Raw genomic sequence first — 18348 nt, forward strand, 5'->3', positions numbered from 1 at the left:
GATAAGATTTTTGAATATTTAAGTTTAGGCTCATGGAGGAGCTAACTGACAGAGGACAGCAAGTTTACAGACTGACGTGGGTTATGCCAAAACGAAATACCTTATGTACATTGTGAATTGTTGGTCTGCAGACTTCGGACTCGTCGTTATACTTATAGAACAAAATTTGTTTGTCTGTACGAATCAACGAAACGGCGTGTATAGCGATTAGAAGAAAGTAAATGTTGCTTAAATACATCCATAATATCATCGAACACAGCTCTACTGTCGATATTTAGATGGGTAATTGCATTTTATCACATTCTGGAATCAAACTTCGTACGTAATAATTATTGCTGAGGTGCTGGGAAAGCTTGACAGACTGGAATGCTATACGTGATGACGCAGTGACGTTGCGTACACGCTTACATTCGCGCACCAATAGCGTGACGGAATATGAACATCCAAGCACCAATGAACACTCGCCGTTCCTCAGGCTCAGACGGCGCGTTGGATGGAGGAGGTCATGACCTGCTGACGTACGTGCTCGCGTTGCGTGACATTTACCCCCAGAATTAAAACGAGGAATCGTAAACAGAAAAATAAATCTTCCGACGAAAACAAAAATTCCACGAAGTCGACGCGAAGAGACGTTTGCGGTGGAAGGAAGGAAAAAAATATAATAATAAAAAAATCAAAGGTAAGGAGGCACTCGCGAAATGGCGGCTGACTAGGCCGAAGCCTAGGCTTGGGCCTAGCCTCCCGTACGAGGTTTTTCGGCTCTTGTGGGGGTTTTTTCACAATTTTGTATTCTCACTCCTCTTCATCACTGTTCTCCCATCCTTCGTTTATTCCCTTCACCGCTTCCCGACGTCTTCTGCCCACCGTTTCTGGCTCTTTTTATCTCCGGACCGACGCCGCTTGCGGTCACGCGGTAAGGCCGTGCCCGTTCAACTCGGCCCTTTTACCTTTGCCATCGGGATGCGTTTGCTCGTGTGACGGAAGCGTTGCCCTGTGCCCCTCGCCCTGTGCCCCTCGCCCTTCGAGCTCTAGCCCGAGGGAAACCTGCGGATGGGGACTTCGCCATTGGGTGAAAGTTTACCGATTTTAGTGGCGGGGATCGTCCGTTTACGCAAACTGCTCCGGCCTTTTGCTTTGGAAAGCGGCTTGCGATGATAACCCGGAGGGCGCAAACTATGACGACGCAAAGGCAAACCCGCGGCCTTCGTTTTCACCATGCGACATGATTGTTATAACCACCGAGGATGATGATATGAGGCACATGAGGCTTCACGATGCGAGTTTTTATAACGATATTATTTATTAATCGGAGGAATAATTGATTTTGAGAGAAATCCAAATTGTTTTCCGAAGCACGTCGCACATGTGTGTGCGTGTGTCTAGGTGTGTGTGAGCATTACTTGGCTCCTCCGCAGAACACAAGGGTAGTTCAGCATGCGCACGAGATTTTTTGAATGCTCATTATTTTGCATTGTTTGGCATTTTCTACAAGCTATGGAATGTCCATTCTTTTTCTATACTTTGCCACATGGCACGACCATACCCTTATATAAAGGAGCCTTTGATAGTTAGGCAGCTTAGCAATTTTTGGGGGAACGACTTTACAAAAGTACCATTTTTATTTTAGTGCTTCATTGGACCATATGCAATAGAATTAGGACCGGAAGCAAGACATATACAGTGTTTGACTTTTGCGCAAATACGAGTCGCACAGCATAATATCGAGCAATACATTCATACAAATAAATCATCAGCTATTGTCGTTAGACTAAAATCGTAAATACATAAATTGCTGGACAAATTACCGTGAACAACATGCTGTCTGTTCTAAAGCTATATTGTCATTACATCCTTGTAGTTGCGTCCATGTTAGATATATGAGAGGTGCGCGAGTCACAAGTATAACGCATTTGTATAAACACTCGGTATTATATTACTAATTATTATTACATGGAAGCGTAAGATTTATTATGCAGGCATGCATAAGTTTTACAAATAACACTGCAGGTAATGAAATAAAAGTTAGCCTCCTTGTTGAAAATATATACATAATTGGTTTTTGTCCAATAAAAAGGTGAAGAACACTGTATATTTCTTGCCTCCGGTCCTAAATCTATTGTATATGGTCTATTGGACGACCAAAATAAAAATGGCGCTTTTGTCAAGACGTTCCCCATTTTCGATAAATATGCTGCTAAGCTGCCTGACTATTCTTTTCCCCTGACATTTTACCCAATAATATCTTTCCCTCCCTCTCTCATCCCCTCTCCCCCCTCCTCCTCCGCCCCTCTCCCTTCCTCTCCTCCTTCTCTCCCTCCCTCTCCTTCTCTCCCTCCCTCTCCTTCTCTCCCTCCCTCTCCTTCTCTCCCTCCCTCTCCTTCTCTCCCTCCCTCTCCTTCTCTCCCTCACTCTCCTCCTCTCCCTCACTCTCCTTCTCTCCCTCACTCTCCTTCTCTCCCTCACTCTCCTTCTCTCCCTCACTCTCCTCCTTCTCTTTCTCCCTCTCCTCCCTCTCCTCCCTCTCCTCCCTCTTTCCCTCCCTCCCTCTCTCCCTCCCTCTCCTCCTCTCCTCCCCTCACTTCTCTCCCCCCCCCACTCTCCTCCTCCCGCCCCACTCTCCTCCTCCCCCCCCCCACTCTCCTCCCCCCTCCCCCACTCTCCTCCCCCCTCCCCCACTCTCCTCCTCCCTCCCCCACTCTCCTCCTCCCCCCCCCACTCTCCTCCTCCCCCCCCACTCTCCTCCCCCTCCACCCTCCTCCACCCCCCACTCTCATCCTCCCCCCCCACTCTCCTCCTCCCCCCCACTCTCCTCCTCCCCCCCCACTCCCCTCCTCCCCCCCTTCCCCTATCCTCCCCCACTCTCCTCCACTCCCAACCCTTCCCACTCCCCTCCCTTCCCACTCCACTCCCCTCCCCTTCCACTCCCCTCCTCCTCCTTCCCACTCCCCTCCCCTCCCATTTCCCTCCCCTCCCATTTCCCTCCCCTCCCCTCCCATTTCCCTCCCATTTCCCTCCCCTCCCCTGCCATTCTCCTCCTCCTCCTTCCCATTCCCCTCCCCTCCCATTCTCCTCCGCCTCCCTCCCACTCCCCTCCCCTCCCACTCCCCTTCCCCTCCTCTCCTCCCACTCCCCTTCCCCTCCTCTCCTCCCACTCCCCTTCCCCTCCTCTCCTCCCACTCCCCTTCCCCTCCTCTCCTCCCACTCACCTTCCCCTCCTCTCCTCCCACTCCCACTCCCCTCCTCCCCTCCCTCTCCCACTCCCCTCCTCCTCCCACTCCCACTCTCCTCCCCCCTTCCCCTCCCCTCCCACTCCCTCCCTCCCACTCCCTCCCTCCCACTCCCTCCCTCCCACTCCCTCCCTCCCACTCCCTCCCTCCCACTCCCCTCCTCCTCCCACTCCCACTCTCCTCCCCCCTTCCCCTCCCCTCCCACTCCCTCCCTCCCACTCCCTCCCTCCCACTCCCCTTCTCCCCTTCTCCTCCTCTCCCCCCTTCCCCTCCCCTTTCCCACTCCCCTTCCCCACTCCTCTCCTCCCCATCCACTCCCCTCCACCCCTTCCGCTCCCCTCCCACTCTCCTCCTCCCCCTCCCCCTGGACGAAGGTTATGTATGCTTTCACTTTCTCTGTCTGTCGTCTGTCTGTGAACAGGATATCTCAAAAAGTTATGGATGGTTTCGGACAAAATTTTGTGGACAGGTCGGTTGCATGACTAAGACAGCTGAATTTAATTTTGGTGAAGATCGGGATCCGATTTAAAAAATTTTAAAGTGATAATTCTTTAACTGATTCTTCATAATTGAGAGATGTGGCCAAAAACGATATATGGCACGATGTCTCAAAAGTTGTGAGCGAGTTCTTGCAAAACTTAGTGGATGAGTGTTGGGTGATGAGAACAACCAATTCGATTTTGGTTCAGGTCCGAATCCAGATCTGGTCCATCCAGTGGGATACAATACATAAACTGTTCAGCCTGGTGGAGTTAGTTGGTGCCATTCTAGTTAGCTTTGTCCTCGTGTCCTCACCATTAACTTGCACTTGGGATTGCTTTGGCAGATGATCTTCCCTCGCTCTTCCTCTGAAATGTCTTCCTCCACCTTATCTACAAAATAAAGATATACATAGCACACACGCACAAACACACCTCTACTTTTTGCAATACTTCCTTTATTAGCTCACCTGGAACGAAGTTCAGGGGAGCTTATGCGATGGCGCGTTGTCTGTCCGTCCGTCCGTCCATAAACACTTGAAACGTCTTCTCCGAAACCGTTGATGGGATTGCGACCAAATTTAGCACAAATAATATTTGTTGTGTTGAGACTAAAGTTTGTTCACGACATTAAATAAATCGGGGTCTAAGGGGGCTTTTGGTCTAAGGGGAATCGGGGTGAAAGTGGATCCAGGTTTGACCCCCCCAAAATAGATATTTGCTTTTTCCTCTGAAACTACACACGATTTCTATGAAACTTGACCACAACCTTCACCACTCGTGATATACCAAAGTATATTCACGGCATTAAAAAAATCTGCCCCTTTAGGGGTCTCCGGGGGGGGGGGGTGGTGGTTTGCCCCCCAAAATAGGTCTTTGCTTCCTTCTTAGAAACTACACACGCAATTTCGACGAAACTTCACCACAACCTTAATCACCCATGATGTACCAATGTTTGTTCAAGGCATTAGAAAAATCGGGGTCTTAGGAGGTATATGGGGTTGAGGGAGGTGGGTTGCTCCCCAAAATAGGTATGTTTTTCTTGTGTCTTAGGTATGTTTGTTTGAAGTCTTATGATTATGCCAGTATGATTCGACATGCTGCCCTGTCTTTTAGCAACCATTGAAATTGGTTTAAAATACCCTTAGTCGGTGCAGTTTGCTGTTTATTCTACCAGGTGAGCGCCAGGGGTATTACCCCGATGTTTTAGTGCTTTCAAGAAAAATTAAGAAGATTAAAGTGTTGGTATTTATTTGTGAAAATCTGTTGCTCTTATGTGAGTTTTTGCAACATTGTATCTCTTAAATGAAGGGCTGGCAGGATAGTCTCGAGATTGGCACACTCCCTTCTGTGCTGTCTAGTCTGGGCTCAAATGCTGACCCAGCTATAAACTGTGTCCTTGTGTTTCAGAGGCAGGGTGAGGGACACTATGCGTGTGCCGTCCCTCGGATGCACGTTAATCGGGGCGTCCCATCTTCCAACATTGGTTGTTGGGCGTTAAAGTGAAATATCCCTACGATGGCCGTGAAGAGTCGGCGAGCTATTGTTGGCATCCTGAACAAATTTCAAATTTCTGCCCTAACCTTCTAGTTGAACGTCAGGCCTGGCTAGCCGGGTTGTTAAATGCCCAGTTCAAGAACGTGGGAATAGTGCGAATGCGACTTATGACGTTTACATTGTCAAACTATATTCCCAAAGACTCATTGATTATGTGTGTGAAGTTTCACTTCAATTTACTAAACAGTTTTGGAGAAGAATAATTTGTAAGTTTTATTCTTCAACTTTGTAAAAAAAAAAAAAAAAAAAATAAAGTGGTGTGGCAGAGCCATTGGTTTAAAAAAAAAAAAAACCACACCTTTAGAGGCCATTTTTCCCCGCAAGCGGGGGTTGGCCTTTTTCGGGCGCCGTGGTTGTTGTTGTTTTTTGGTCCCCTTTTTGAAGCAATGTTTTATGGCCGGATGCCTTTCCTGACGCCAACCCTTTTTGCCGCCTTTAACGACAAACAGGGAATTACCAGTGAACTGGTACTCAAATTAGCCGACCTCGGAAGGATGACAGGCTGAGTCAACCCCCCTGGCGTTAATTCAGCAATCGACCGGGATTCGAACCCAGGATCCTAGGATCCTAAGCCGGCACCCTAGCCGCTAGCCCAACACCAGGGTTCGGGTGCATTGGTTTGAAGGAGAATATTAAATAATTATATCTCTGAAACCACTGAAGCTATTGGTGTGAGACTTCACACACATGATCCATTGCACTCGCTGAATACATTGTGATAACTGATAAGTATCGCATTGGTCGGTTAAGTCGTTTTGTTAGTTTTTTTTTTTTTTTAAGTATCGGTTTTCAAATGAATATGGCTGCCAAACCACGTGACCTATGATATCCAAAATTTACACTCCGCCTATCATTGGGTAGGGGATCACGTGTGTGAAGTTTCGTGTTGATCAAATAAAGTTTGTTTTTCTATCCAATATGGGTGCCAAACGACATGACATGTCATAATTTTCACAATATATGCAGCAATGGTGGTAGGTGATATTTTTTATTTTAGGCATGTAATCTCACCTCATTTTAGGCACGTAGGCTTTAGGCACATAAACCGGGTTTTTTTTGGGCGGGGGTTTTGGCAGCGAGCTGTCAGCTGCCTATACACTGCCCAAATAAAGGTATGTGTCAGAAGAACGTGTTGCATGCTTGGAACATTATTGCCAGTAGGGTGGGTACGCTGCTAGAAATAATAATATAGAATAATAAACATGACAAAATCATTAGGATACCAGCTTGTAAGGCTTGGTACCCTAATAACCACGTACAATGCTTATTGTGTAATGTCAGACCAATACACAAAGTAACTTGAAGGAGAAAAAAAGCTTGTAACAAAAGTGTCAGTCACATCCTTTAAACAAAAAGTATTGGCCATGTGCGTAAAAGGAAAAGTATCGGTCGCATGCAACAAAGTGTCGGCCACGTGCTTCACAGAAACAGTGTTGGCCATGTGCTGTAAATAAAAAGTATCGGCCTCGTGCTTTAAACAAAAAGTATCGGCCTCGTGCTTTAAAGAAACAGTGTTGGCCATATGCTGGAAACAAAAAGTATCGGCCACGTGCTTTGAAGCCAGCCAAATCACCCAGCAGGACGCAACTGCTAACAAAAAACAATCTACCAGATATTTTCGCACAGACCAGTGAATCGTGGAAATTAACACTTCATAAACAACAATGCTCACCGTTTGTGACTGTAACACAAAGTAACTTGAAAAATAAAAGACCGATAGTGAAAACAATATGCCACATGCTTTAAAGCCAAAAAAAAACATCCATTGTTTTTTAATATTGGCTAAGCGACTGTCTCGGCAGCACCAACCATGTCAAAAGTATGGTATATTGATAAAGATGATTATCTTGGGTTGCACTGTATTTAAATGGGATGCTTTAAAATACAAAATTGAAGATGAGGTTTGGTAGTTATTTAATCCCCTAGAAGTTTCACCGGAGGTGACTGTGGGTTTCCTCTCTGTCCGTCTGTCCGTCCCACCTGTGGTTTTCCAGACTTTTTTCCCATACCCCTTAACTTATTCAACTGAAACTTGGTACATGGCTTTATTATGATATAAGTTACAGAACAAGTTCGAGTTTTGGGTTTTTTCACGGAGTTATATTCTTTTTGGACTAAGAAAATATCACATATTATAGATGGGTCAGTTTTCCAGGTGTTTTCCCCCTTACCCTTTAACATATTGAACTGAAACTTGGTAGGGAACATGTATTGCATTGCAATTCTCCCTCTTGGTCGTTTAGACGTTTAGTAGATTTCAAAGTTTTAACCTTGCATTCGCCTTGCATACATGGCGGGTGATGCCTGTATGCCGTTCTCTCCGGCAGAGGCATACGGGTCAGTTTTGAAGTTGGAGCTTTCAGGCTTTAAACCTATTTAATAAAGTAAACAGTGTGTACATACTTGTAACCCCATAAATGATCATCCTGCAGATTTAAATATTGATTGAACAGCCTTTGAATAAGTATGCAGTATATAGAGTTTTGTTTTGATAATTAATGAAGCTCGATTGTGTTCTCAAGCTTATTACAATTCCTGTTTTCGTTGGCACAACACCTCTTATGCCTCCACCGATTGAAGTCCCCGGAGGCGTTGTGTTTTCTGATTGTCCGTCCTTCCATCCGTGATAGGTTTTCATTAACGCCACAACTTGAGAATGGCTGAAGGGAAGTCAGACAAACTTGGTACAAACATATGTAATACAACAACAACAACAATATGCATTTTAAGGCCATTTTCCCTGCCAGAGCGGGGATTAGCCTTGCGGTCCCCATGACAATCTTCTCCATTTTGCCCTATTTTCTGCATCTCCCCTTGTTAACCCCCTGGCCCGCATTTCTTCTTCGACCATCTTTAGCCAAGTCTTTCTCGGTCTTCCCCGTCCTCTACTTCCTTCTGCATTCATTTCCATCACTCTTCTCAACCAGTCACTTTGATCCTTCCTCAACACATGACCAAACCATCTCAAACTGTTTCTCTTCACAGCATCAATCACAGGCTCTATTCCCATCAGCTTTTCGCAATTCATCATTTGTCTTCCTCTCTCTCAACGATACTCCGCACATCCACCGAACCATTCGCATTTCCACCCTTTCCAGCCTTGGTTGCTGCTCTACGTTCATTACCCATGTCTCGCTCCCGTAAATCATAACACTTCTCACACATGCAGCATACACCTTTCCCTTCAGCTTCAATAACACTCCCCTCCTCATCAGCACGCCATTCAGTTCCCGAAACTTCTTCCATGCACATCTCACTCTTGCAACCGTTGCCGAGTCTGATCCACCTTCTCCATTCAGCATGTCTCCAACAAACAACAACAACAACAGGTATTTTAAAGGCCATTTTCCCTGCAAGAGCGGGGGTTAGCCTTGCGGTCCCCATGACGATCTTCTCCATTTTGCCCTATTTTCTGCATCTCCCCTTGTCAACCCCCTGGCCCGCATTTCTTCTTCGACCATCTTTAGCCAAGTCTTTCTCGGTCTTCCCCGTCCTCCACTTCCCCGTCCTCAGCATGTCTCCGAGGTAGCAAAATGTTTTCACACCTTCCAGCTTCACGCGTCTCCAAGATCCAACTCAACATTTCCTCCATCTGCAGCTCCCTCTGCGCACACCTTACATTTGAATGTAGCTGCCACACTGGTTAATGACCCTCTCAGACCACTACATTTTTGATGAACCCACTCAGCGCACATTGTGCATTGAATGGAGTTCACTCCGACACCCTTCCTGCACACAGCACATGGCCACTTCCCAGTTCTTTCCACCTCACCACATGCTTTACCACTTGCCATCACCTTCGTCTTTCCGATATTCACCGTCAGACCTTTTGTCTCCATACATTCCTTCCAGTTGTTCATCTTTTCCTTCAGTCTATCCATACTTTCCGCAATCAACACCAGATCATCTGCATACAACAACTCCCACGGTAAACCCTCCTTTACGTTCTGAGCCAGCACCTCCATCACAGCTACAAATAGTAGTGGACTTAGTAGCGACCCCTGATGCACTCCCACCTTCACCTCAAACTCGCCACTGTTCCCGTCCTTCGTCCTTACAGCTGTGCGCGCTCTTTTGTACATTGCCATCACTACTCTGATCAACCATTCCTCCACTCCTAACTTCCTCAATGCCCATGTCAATACTTCGCGTGGAACCCTATCGAATGCTTTCTCCAGATCAACAAACACAAGAAACAACTTCTTCCTCTTCTCCATGTACTTCTCCTGCAACTGCCTCACAATAAAGAGCGCGTCTGTCGTTCCTCTTCCTGGCATAAATCCAAACTGCATTTCGTCGATCTTCACCTTCTTCCTTATCCTCCTCTCCAACACCCTTTCCAATACCTTCATTCCATGCTCCAATAACTTTATCGCTCGGTACGAGCCACACTCCAGAGGGTCACCTTTCCCCTTGTATAGAGGGACGAGGGTACTCAGTTCCCAATCCACGAATGCGGCCTTCTTTACATATGTAATGTACAAACATGTACAAACAAACATATGTATGTACAAATATGTACAAACATATGTAATGATGCAATGAAAAACTGATTCGATTTTGGGCTCAAGAGAGCAGAGGTCATGTCAGGTAAAAATGTGATACTTGAGAACAGTTAAAGGGATTTATATCAAACTTGGTATAAGTATGTATAATGATGTTGTAATGTGGTAGGAGACATTATCGGTCGACTTCGTAATGTTGAAGAGTGCAGTTCTAGTTTTATGATGACGAACATATAACTATAGACCCGTCGCTACCCTGACGGGAACACCAATCTTTACATAATTGAAAAAAAAAAAAAAAAGGTTGTTGTTGTTTGGTGTTAAAAAAGACATTAAATGAAAGAAATGGGTGAAAATGTATGATTTGGATTCGTGGAGATTTCAAATCAACGTGGTGGATAAAACATCTTTGTAGGGAGAGGGATAAGTAGTTATTTTTACTTCCTGAGAGTGGTTTCAGTGAAATCCGATCTCAAGTTAACAAAGAAGGATTCCTGGGAGATCTCGCTCTCCTTGCAGGGATAACCAACGTCACGTGTTGGCATTTGCAGTTTTGGCGCGTGTCCATGTACCCATAATAATAATAAAAATTGGATCACAAACACTCCCGGGAGTTACCCAAATCCACCGTAGTTGGATTTATTGAAATCCGTTAATCCTTTCTCAAGTTATAACACAGCAAACAAACAGACAGACACGGCTCCTTTTATAATATAGATTTTGCAGCCCAGTGATGGGAAATAATGCTTCAACCGTTAGAGCGTTTTTTTTTTTTTTGTATACAAGATCGAGGCTCGTGCAAGAGCTAACATTAATCACACAAAAAGTCAAACCGACACATAAAACACAAAATAAGTGGAGCGGTGGACAAGATGGGGAGAGAGGGGGAAGGACACAAACACGACTTTGAGAGCAGGGACATCGGGAGAAATGTGGGAGGGGGAGGGCTTGGGGGGAGGTGGGAGAGCTATAAAACATATGAACACTGCAAGGACTTCCAGGAAAGAAGTTGGAATTTCAAAAAAAAGCAAAAAAAAAAACAAGGGTCCAAGCGTTGAACCAAGGGTCCCATAGTACCTTGATGATGTTTTGTGCAAGAACTGGTGAGTTTTGCATCAGAAAGAGATTTCTTCTGAATATTTTATAAATGCCAGATGCAGTGTATGATGCAACCAATAGTGTCTCTGCTTTAATTTCCGCAACTACAAAGGTCACACATGTTTTTCTTCGGAATCTATCTGAGGTTCATATCGAGGAGCTTGCACATGAATCACAGGAAGGGCAGTTGTGGACATCGGTGTACTTTAAATGAATTTTAAGGACATTATGGTAATCATATAAACATTCATGGTATTTGGGTTTTCAACTTTGGTTACCAACATAAGTGAGTCCGGGGGCTTAGAGGGGAACGTTAAACAGGTCAACCTGAAGCTCAAACAACATGTTTCAAGTGTTTCATTGAAAAGTTTAAGTTGATCACTTCCTTTGTACCATTTGAAAACTTTGTTTTCGACAAGCAATTCCAAATGCCGGTGATGTTGCTGAAATTGCATATTTTTTTTTTTTTGTATACTGAATCGAGGCTCGTGAAAGAGCCAACATTTATTTCACAAAAAAATCAACCAGACAAACAAAATATATAAAAAGAGGGAGCGGAAGACAAGATGGGGAGAGAAGGGGAAGCACACAAACATAACATTTGAGAGCAGGGCGATGTGTGGGAGGGAGAGGGCTTAGGGGGAGGAGGCGTGGGAAGGGGGGGGGGCGGGGGATGGGAGAAGTATAAAACACGGACACCAAGGACTTCCCAGACAGAAGTTGGTATTTCAAAAAAGTGGATTTGGGGTGAAATTAGCGGGGGTAGAAAAGATCAAGGTTTTGGATGGGGGAAGATAAGCGATGGTGGTGAACAGCTATTTTAAAGACCTGGAGGGTGGAGTGGGATTGAAGAGAGTGAGGGAGTTTGTTCCAGAGGCGGGAGAAAAGAGGAGTGAAGGTGAGCAGAGAGTCTTGATTTTGGCAGTTTAACCATAAGAGGGTTTGATGATTGTTCACCATATCTATGTCACATTGAGGTTGTTTTCCTTCTAGGAAGAATACATAGATTGATGGTTAATCCCTGCAGAACGAGTTGTTTCCTTCACAAATTTTGTCATTCCGCATTGTGTTTGAGGTGCAGAGGATCTACAGGACCGTGTTTGAGGTGCAGAGGATCTAAGGGACCTCTACTGCACTGCAATGGCTCATGACCTTGATGAGCTTGCACAACAGATTGTGGAACAACATGTCACCGAGGTTAGCTTTGGTTTCTCCTTTGCTTTGTCTGCATTTGTCTTCATCTCTTTCCTTTTTCTTATGCTTTTTATAATCCAGTAATGTCCCAAGATAGAGATTGCTTTCTGCCTTTATCCATATACTGTACTAGCAAATACCACCTGTCTCTTTGCTGATGGGAATACTAAGAGAGGGAGGAGGAGGGAGCACATCAGAGTATAATGAAAGCAGATCGCACAAAAAGGTGAAACAATGCGACAATCTTGTATGTAAAAAATAAAAATAAATAAAATCACATTTTCAGCAGGCGGAGCGGTTGGCACAGAGGTACCACACGACACCATGACCCTACCACAGGCGTGTAGGACCTTAACTCTGTACTTTGGTCCATTGACTATTTGTTACACCGAGACACCGCTCGACACCTGGGGCTCACTACAGAAGTGGGAGGCCTGAACTTTGTACTTTGCTCCATCAACCATTTAATTACAAAGGATAATAGGATGTATTTTTGGTTGTGTTTCACAGAGTGACAGTGTTTGCCGCCTTTGGGTACTTTTCCCTGTGATTTAACACTGTACGTAGCGTGTGGTAGCGCAGGTGATTGAACCGTGTACGTAATTCTTTGTCGTTCACTTCACATTACCACGTTTCTCGCTCGTCACTGCTGCGTCATAAAAAGATGTGTGAGAACACCGTGGAGCAGGTCTTTCTCAAAATACTACCCTTCACAAGCAAATCCCACATCGCTTCGCTGACGGGAATACCAAGAGGCGGTGGGAGCGAGGAGGGGGTGGGAGCAAGGATGGGGTGGGCAGTAAGAAGAGGGAGCAGGAGCGAGGAGGTGAGGGTATAGCATCACCACAATCAGTGAGTTTGAACTTTTATTACTCGGAACCTCCTTATCGTTACTCGTCAGTAAAGCTATCTCAGTATTGTGGTGTATTTTGTGTCACTGACAGTGAGTAAAGCATTTTTAACCACATTTGGGGAAAATAAATAATTCGACATCACCTCTAATTTGCTCCCCTCCCTTCCCCCCCCCCCCTCCCCCCCCAGGGGCAAATGAATCAATATGTCCGAAAGAGGTCATGGTCTAGATGTTCATCCCCGTCTCCATGTAATGAATCTGGGGTGTGTTCAGATGCCAAGTTTCTTCTACAGCAGTCTCCAAGTGACTAAAGCACTCGAGCAAGCATTCAATTTGAAACCGTTGATAAGGAACGGCCGGCATGGCAAGCACTAGCAAGCTGCTTGGTAACTAAACGCTCTCCGAGACATCTCGACAGCATCCAGTATACATATAAAACGCTGACAAAAGGACAGTTTTAAAAATATATATAATGACCAAATATGACTATTTTTGACTATTATGGTTACGGTTGGAGGGTGCAGTAATGAGGTGAGGAAGAGGTCACTGATAGATATGGCTATGTAAGTTTGAGGCTGATTGACGCTGCATTATATGGTGAGCAATAAAGCCTCCATCTCCTAAACTGCGACAACGTTGTCTTGTTACAGTGGATAAGGATGGTTCAGTCGAGCTAAACTTCCGATTTTTTTTGAAAACTATCTTTAAAATCATTATTTTATTTAAATCCGGCCATAAAAACATTGCCTCAAACAGGGAACCATGATTGTCATGGGGCCCGCAAGGCTAACCCCCGCTCCAGCGGGGGAAATGGCCTTACAACGATCATTCCTTCATTCATTCAAATTGAAGTACAGTGCTGTATATACTTGAACACTGCCTGGGGTATTGTGTTCTATGAACTCTCCAGTTTGCCCGTCCCCTGCGCAGCGGTCTGTTTCTGTCTGGGCCATAACTTTACCATTTGAGCTTTTGTCATCAAATTTTCAACAAAGCTTTATTATGAGAATATGGAGAAGACAGATTAATAACTTGATCAAAAGGTCAACGCCACATAAAATCGTCAATTTTCATCCAATTAACCTGAAATTTAAAGAATTTGCATATTGGTTCACTGAATTGCTTCAGCAATAAAACGTTAGAAGCTGATTGTTTTGAAGTCAAAGGTCAAGGCAACAAAATAGTCACTTTCCATCTGATTGACGTGAAATTTGAGCAGGGTCGTCATGGTCACCTAAAATCAATTATTATTTTTAGTTGTTTTTAGCTTGCTTATCATACGGAAGAAGAAGTCTGAATACAAAGTGGATGTGGACAGGCTTCGTATTCTCAGATGATTTCTAGTTACCCTTGCAGGAGAGGGTATTGCATTTGGGTCTGTTTGTCTGCACAGAATAAATGATTTTCTCGGCAACCGTTGGTCTGATTGACAGGAAATTTCCACCACAGGTGCAACTCCACCTGTATAATTTTTAATGATAATTATGACGTCATAGGTCACGTGGTATGGGCGCCATCTTGGAAAAACTGAAAAACTTTGCACCTCTATATCTCCAAAAGCACCAACAACACAACACAACATGCATTTTAAGGCCATGTTCCCTGCTAGAGCGGGGGTTAGCCTTGCGGTCCCCATGACAATCTTCTCCATTTTGCCCTATTTTCTGCATCTCTCCTTGTTAACCCCCTTGCCCGCATTTCTTCTTCCACCATCTTTAGCCAAGTCTTTCTCGGTCTTCCCCGTCCTCTACTTCCTTCTACATTAACTTCCATCACTCTTCTCAACCAGTCACTTTCATCCTTCCTCAATACATGACCAAACCATCTCAACCTGTTCCTCTTCACAGCATCAATCACAGGCAATATTCCCATCATCTTTCGCAATTCATCATTTGTCTTCCTCTCTCTCAACGATACTCCGCACATCCATCGAACCATTCGCATTTCCACCCTTTCCAGCCTTCGTTGCTGCTCTACGTTCATTACCCATGTCTCGCTCCCATAAATCATAACACTTCTCACACAGGCAGCATACACCTTTCCCTTCAGCTTCAGCGACACTCTCCTCATCAGCACGCCACTCAGTTCCCGAAACTTCTTCCATGCACATCTCACTCGAGCAACCGTTGCCGAGTCTGATCCACCTTCTCCATTCAGCATGTCTCCGAGGTAGCAAAATGTTTTCACACCTTCCACCCTCACGCCGTCTCCAAGATCCAACTCAACATTTCCTCCATCTGCAGCTCCCTCTGTGCACACCTTACATTTGAATGTACCTGCCACACTGGTAAATGACCCTCTCAGACCACTACATTTTTGATGAACCCACTCAGCGCACATTGTACATTGAATGGAGTTCACTCCGACACCCTTCCTGCACACAGCACACGGCCACTTCCCAGTTCTTTCCACCTCACCACATGCTTTACCACTTGCCATCACCTTCGTCTTTCCGATATTCACCTTCAGACCTTTTGTCTCCATACATTCCTTCCACTTCTTCATCTTTTCCTTCAGTCCATCCATACTTTCCGCAATCAACACCAGATCATCTGCATACAACAACTCCCACGGTAAACCCTCCTTTACGTTCTGAGCCAGCACCTCCATCACAGCTACAAATAGTAGTGGACTTAGTAGCGACCCCTGATGCACTCCCACCTTCACCTCAAACTCACCACTGTTCCCGTCCTTCGTCCTTACAGCTGTGCGTGCTCTTTTGTACATTGCCTTCACTACTCTGATCAACCATTCCTCCACTCCTAACTTCCTCAATGCCCATGTCAATATTTTGCGTGGAACCCTATCGAATGCTTTCTCCAGATCAACAAACCCCAAAAACAACTTCTTCCTCTTCTCCATGTACTTCTCCTGCAACTGCCTCACAATGAAAAGCGCATCTGTCGTTCCTCTTCCTGGCATAAATCCAAACTGCATTTTGTCGATCTTCACTTTCTTCCTTATCCTCCTCTCCAACACCCTTTCCAATACCTTCATTCCATGCTCCAATAACTTTATCGCTGGGTATGAGCCACACTCCAGAGGGTCACCTTTCCCCTTGTATAGAGGGACGAGGGTACTCGGTTCCCAATCCACTGGAATGCGGCCTTCTTTCACCACCAGATTACAGATCTCTGTCATTCTCTTCACACCCCAACTTCCTGCTGCCTTCAACATATCTCCCACAACTCCCGTTGGCCCTCCCGCTTTTCCACTCTTCATTGCTTTTATCGCTTCCTCAACTTCCTTCTCAGTTATCTTCTCTGCCGGTCCTAAAACTGGGTTACTCTCTATGTTGCCATCCCATTCATTCTCTGTATTCAACAGCATTTCCATATATCTTTTCCATCTTCCTTTAATTCCATCTGGGTCGACAACGATTTGTCCCACTTCATCCTTCAAGCAACTCACCCCCATCACATCACACCTCTCTTTCGCTATGTGCTTTGCAATCCTGAATACTGCTTTCTGACCCTCTTCCGAATCCAAGTCTCCGAGGCATGTCAGCATGTCTCCGAGGTAGCAAAATGTTTTCACACTTTCCAGCTTCACGCCGTCTCCAAGATCCAACTCAACATTTCGTCCATCTGCAGCTCCCTCTGTGCACACCTTACATTTGAATGTAGCTGCCACACTGGTTAATGGTCCTCTCAAACCACTACATTTTTGATGAACCCACTCAGCGCACATTGTACATTGAATGGAGTTCACTCCGACACCCTTCCTGCACACAGCACATGGCCACTTCCCAGTTCTTTCCACCTCACCACATGCTTTACCACTTGCCAGCACCTTTGTCTTTCCGATATTCACCTTCAGACCTTTTGTCTCCATACATTCCTTCCACTTGTTCATATTTTCCTTCAGTCCATCCATACTTTCCGCAATCAACACCAGATCATCTGCATACAACAACTCCCACGGTAAACCCTCCTTTACGTTCTGAGCCAGCACCTCCATCACAGCTACAAATAGTAGTGGACTTAGTACAGACCCCTGATGCACCATGATGCCGACCTGGTAATAGGGATAAATAGGCGGTGAAAATAAATAAATAATGATGACGTCATCGGTCACGTGGTTCAGCCACCATATTTGTTTTTAACACAAACGCCTTAAACAACTGAAAACATCCTGGCGAGGGTGTGCAATCTCTGATTGCTCTTTCTTGTTTGCATTTGTGTTTGGAGCCTTATGATAAATGGTGTATACACGTGTACATAATGCTGTAAGGAATAGTGCAGTGGAATCAATTTAACATATGCAGCTGATTTCCTGAATATCCTGTTGTGAAATTTTATGACTTTTGCATTTTACATTATCTCAACTTTAGGACCATGAATATTTAATAACTACTGTTTGTACTTTATTTTGATTGGTACCAATGCCACCGAGCGCGAAAGTGGATGAAGGTTATGTTTTCACCCCTATCTGTCTGTTTGTCTGTGAACAAGACATCTCAAAAAGTTGTGGACGGATTCGGACGATATTTGGCGGAAAGGTAGCATATGTGACAAGGATGAAATGATTAGATTTTGGTGAAGATCCAGATTCGGATACAGCTACTAGAATTTTTTAAGTGATTCTTCACCATTGGGAGATACATAGCAGGATATCTCATAACGTTATGGATGGATTTGGACGAAACTTGGTGGAGAGATTGGGTGTGTGACAAGGACTAATCGATTCGATTTTGGTGAAGATCTGAATATGGATTCGGATATGAGACTTATTTAATTTTTAGCTGACCTGGGACAAAGTTCAGGGGAGCTTATGCGATGGCGCGTCAGTCCGTCTGTTGGTAAACACTTGAAACTTCTCCGAAACCGCTGATGGGATTGCGACCAAATTTAGCACAAATGATAGTTGTTATGTTGTGACGAAAGTTTGTTAACGACATTAAAAAGATCGGAGTCTAAGGGGGTTTACCGGGGGTCAAAGTGGGTCCAGGTTTGACACCCCCAAAATAGGTATTTTCTTTCTTCTCTGAAACTACACATACAATTCCGATGAAACTTCACCACAACCTTTACCACCCGTGATGCATCATGTTTGTTCACGCCATTAAAAAAAATCTTCCCCTTTGGGTGTCTACGGGGGGCAGAGGGGGGTGGGGGTTGCCCCCCAAAATGGGTATCTTTAGTCAGTGCAGTATACTATTTATTCTACCAGGTGAGCGCCAGGGGTATTGCCCTATGTTTTAAGTGATTCTTTACCTTTGAGAGATTGTGCGAAAAGCAATATATAACATGATATAAAAAAAGTTATGCACGATTTACGACTAAACTTAGTGGACGAGTTGGTTAGGTGACGAGATCAAGCTGATTAGATTTTGGTTCAGGTCCGAATCTAGATCTGGCCTATCATTGGGATACAAAACATAAATTGTTCAGCCTGGCGGACGTATGTGCTCTACCGAGTGCCGTTCTAGTTCC

At 45.0% G+C, this 18348-nt stretch overlaps 1 protein-coding gene across 16 annotated transcripts in view; it reads left to right on the top strand.

Annotated features, from left to right (window-relative positions):
• Nucleotides 1-473: 473 nt before the first annotated feature.
• Nucleotides 474-18348, top strand: part of LOC137415977 (nuclear receptor subfamily 2 group C member 2) — a 115272-nt gene continuing 97397 nt past the window's right edge. For 2 of the 16 annotated variants that reach the window (XM_078769913.1, XM_068101501.2), the window contains exons 1-3: nt 690-913; nt 11948-12063; nt 12725-12886. In XM_078769913.1, the coding sequence (XP_078626039.1) occupies nt 12007-12063; nt 12725-12886 (219 nt within the window). In that variant the 5' untranslated portion in view covers nt 690-913; nt 11948-12006. The other 14 variants (XM_078769918.1, XM_078769922.1, XM_078769917.1 and 11 more) reach the window with 10 other exon arrangements.

This window comes from Myxine glutinosa, chromosome 1, assembly GCF_964187855.1.
Source record: "Myxine glutinosa chromosome 1, kmMyxGlut1.1, whole genome shotgun sequence".
Lineage (NCBI taxonomy): Eukaryota > Metazoa > Chordata > Myxini > Myxiniformes > Myxinidae > Myxine > Myxine glutinosa.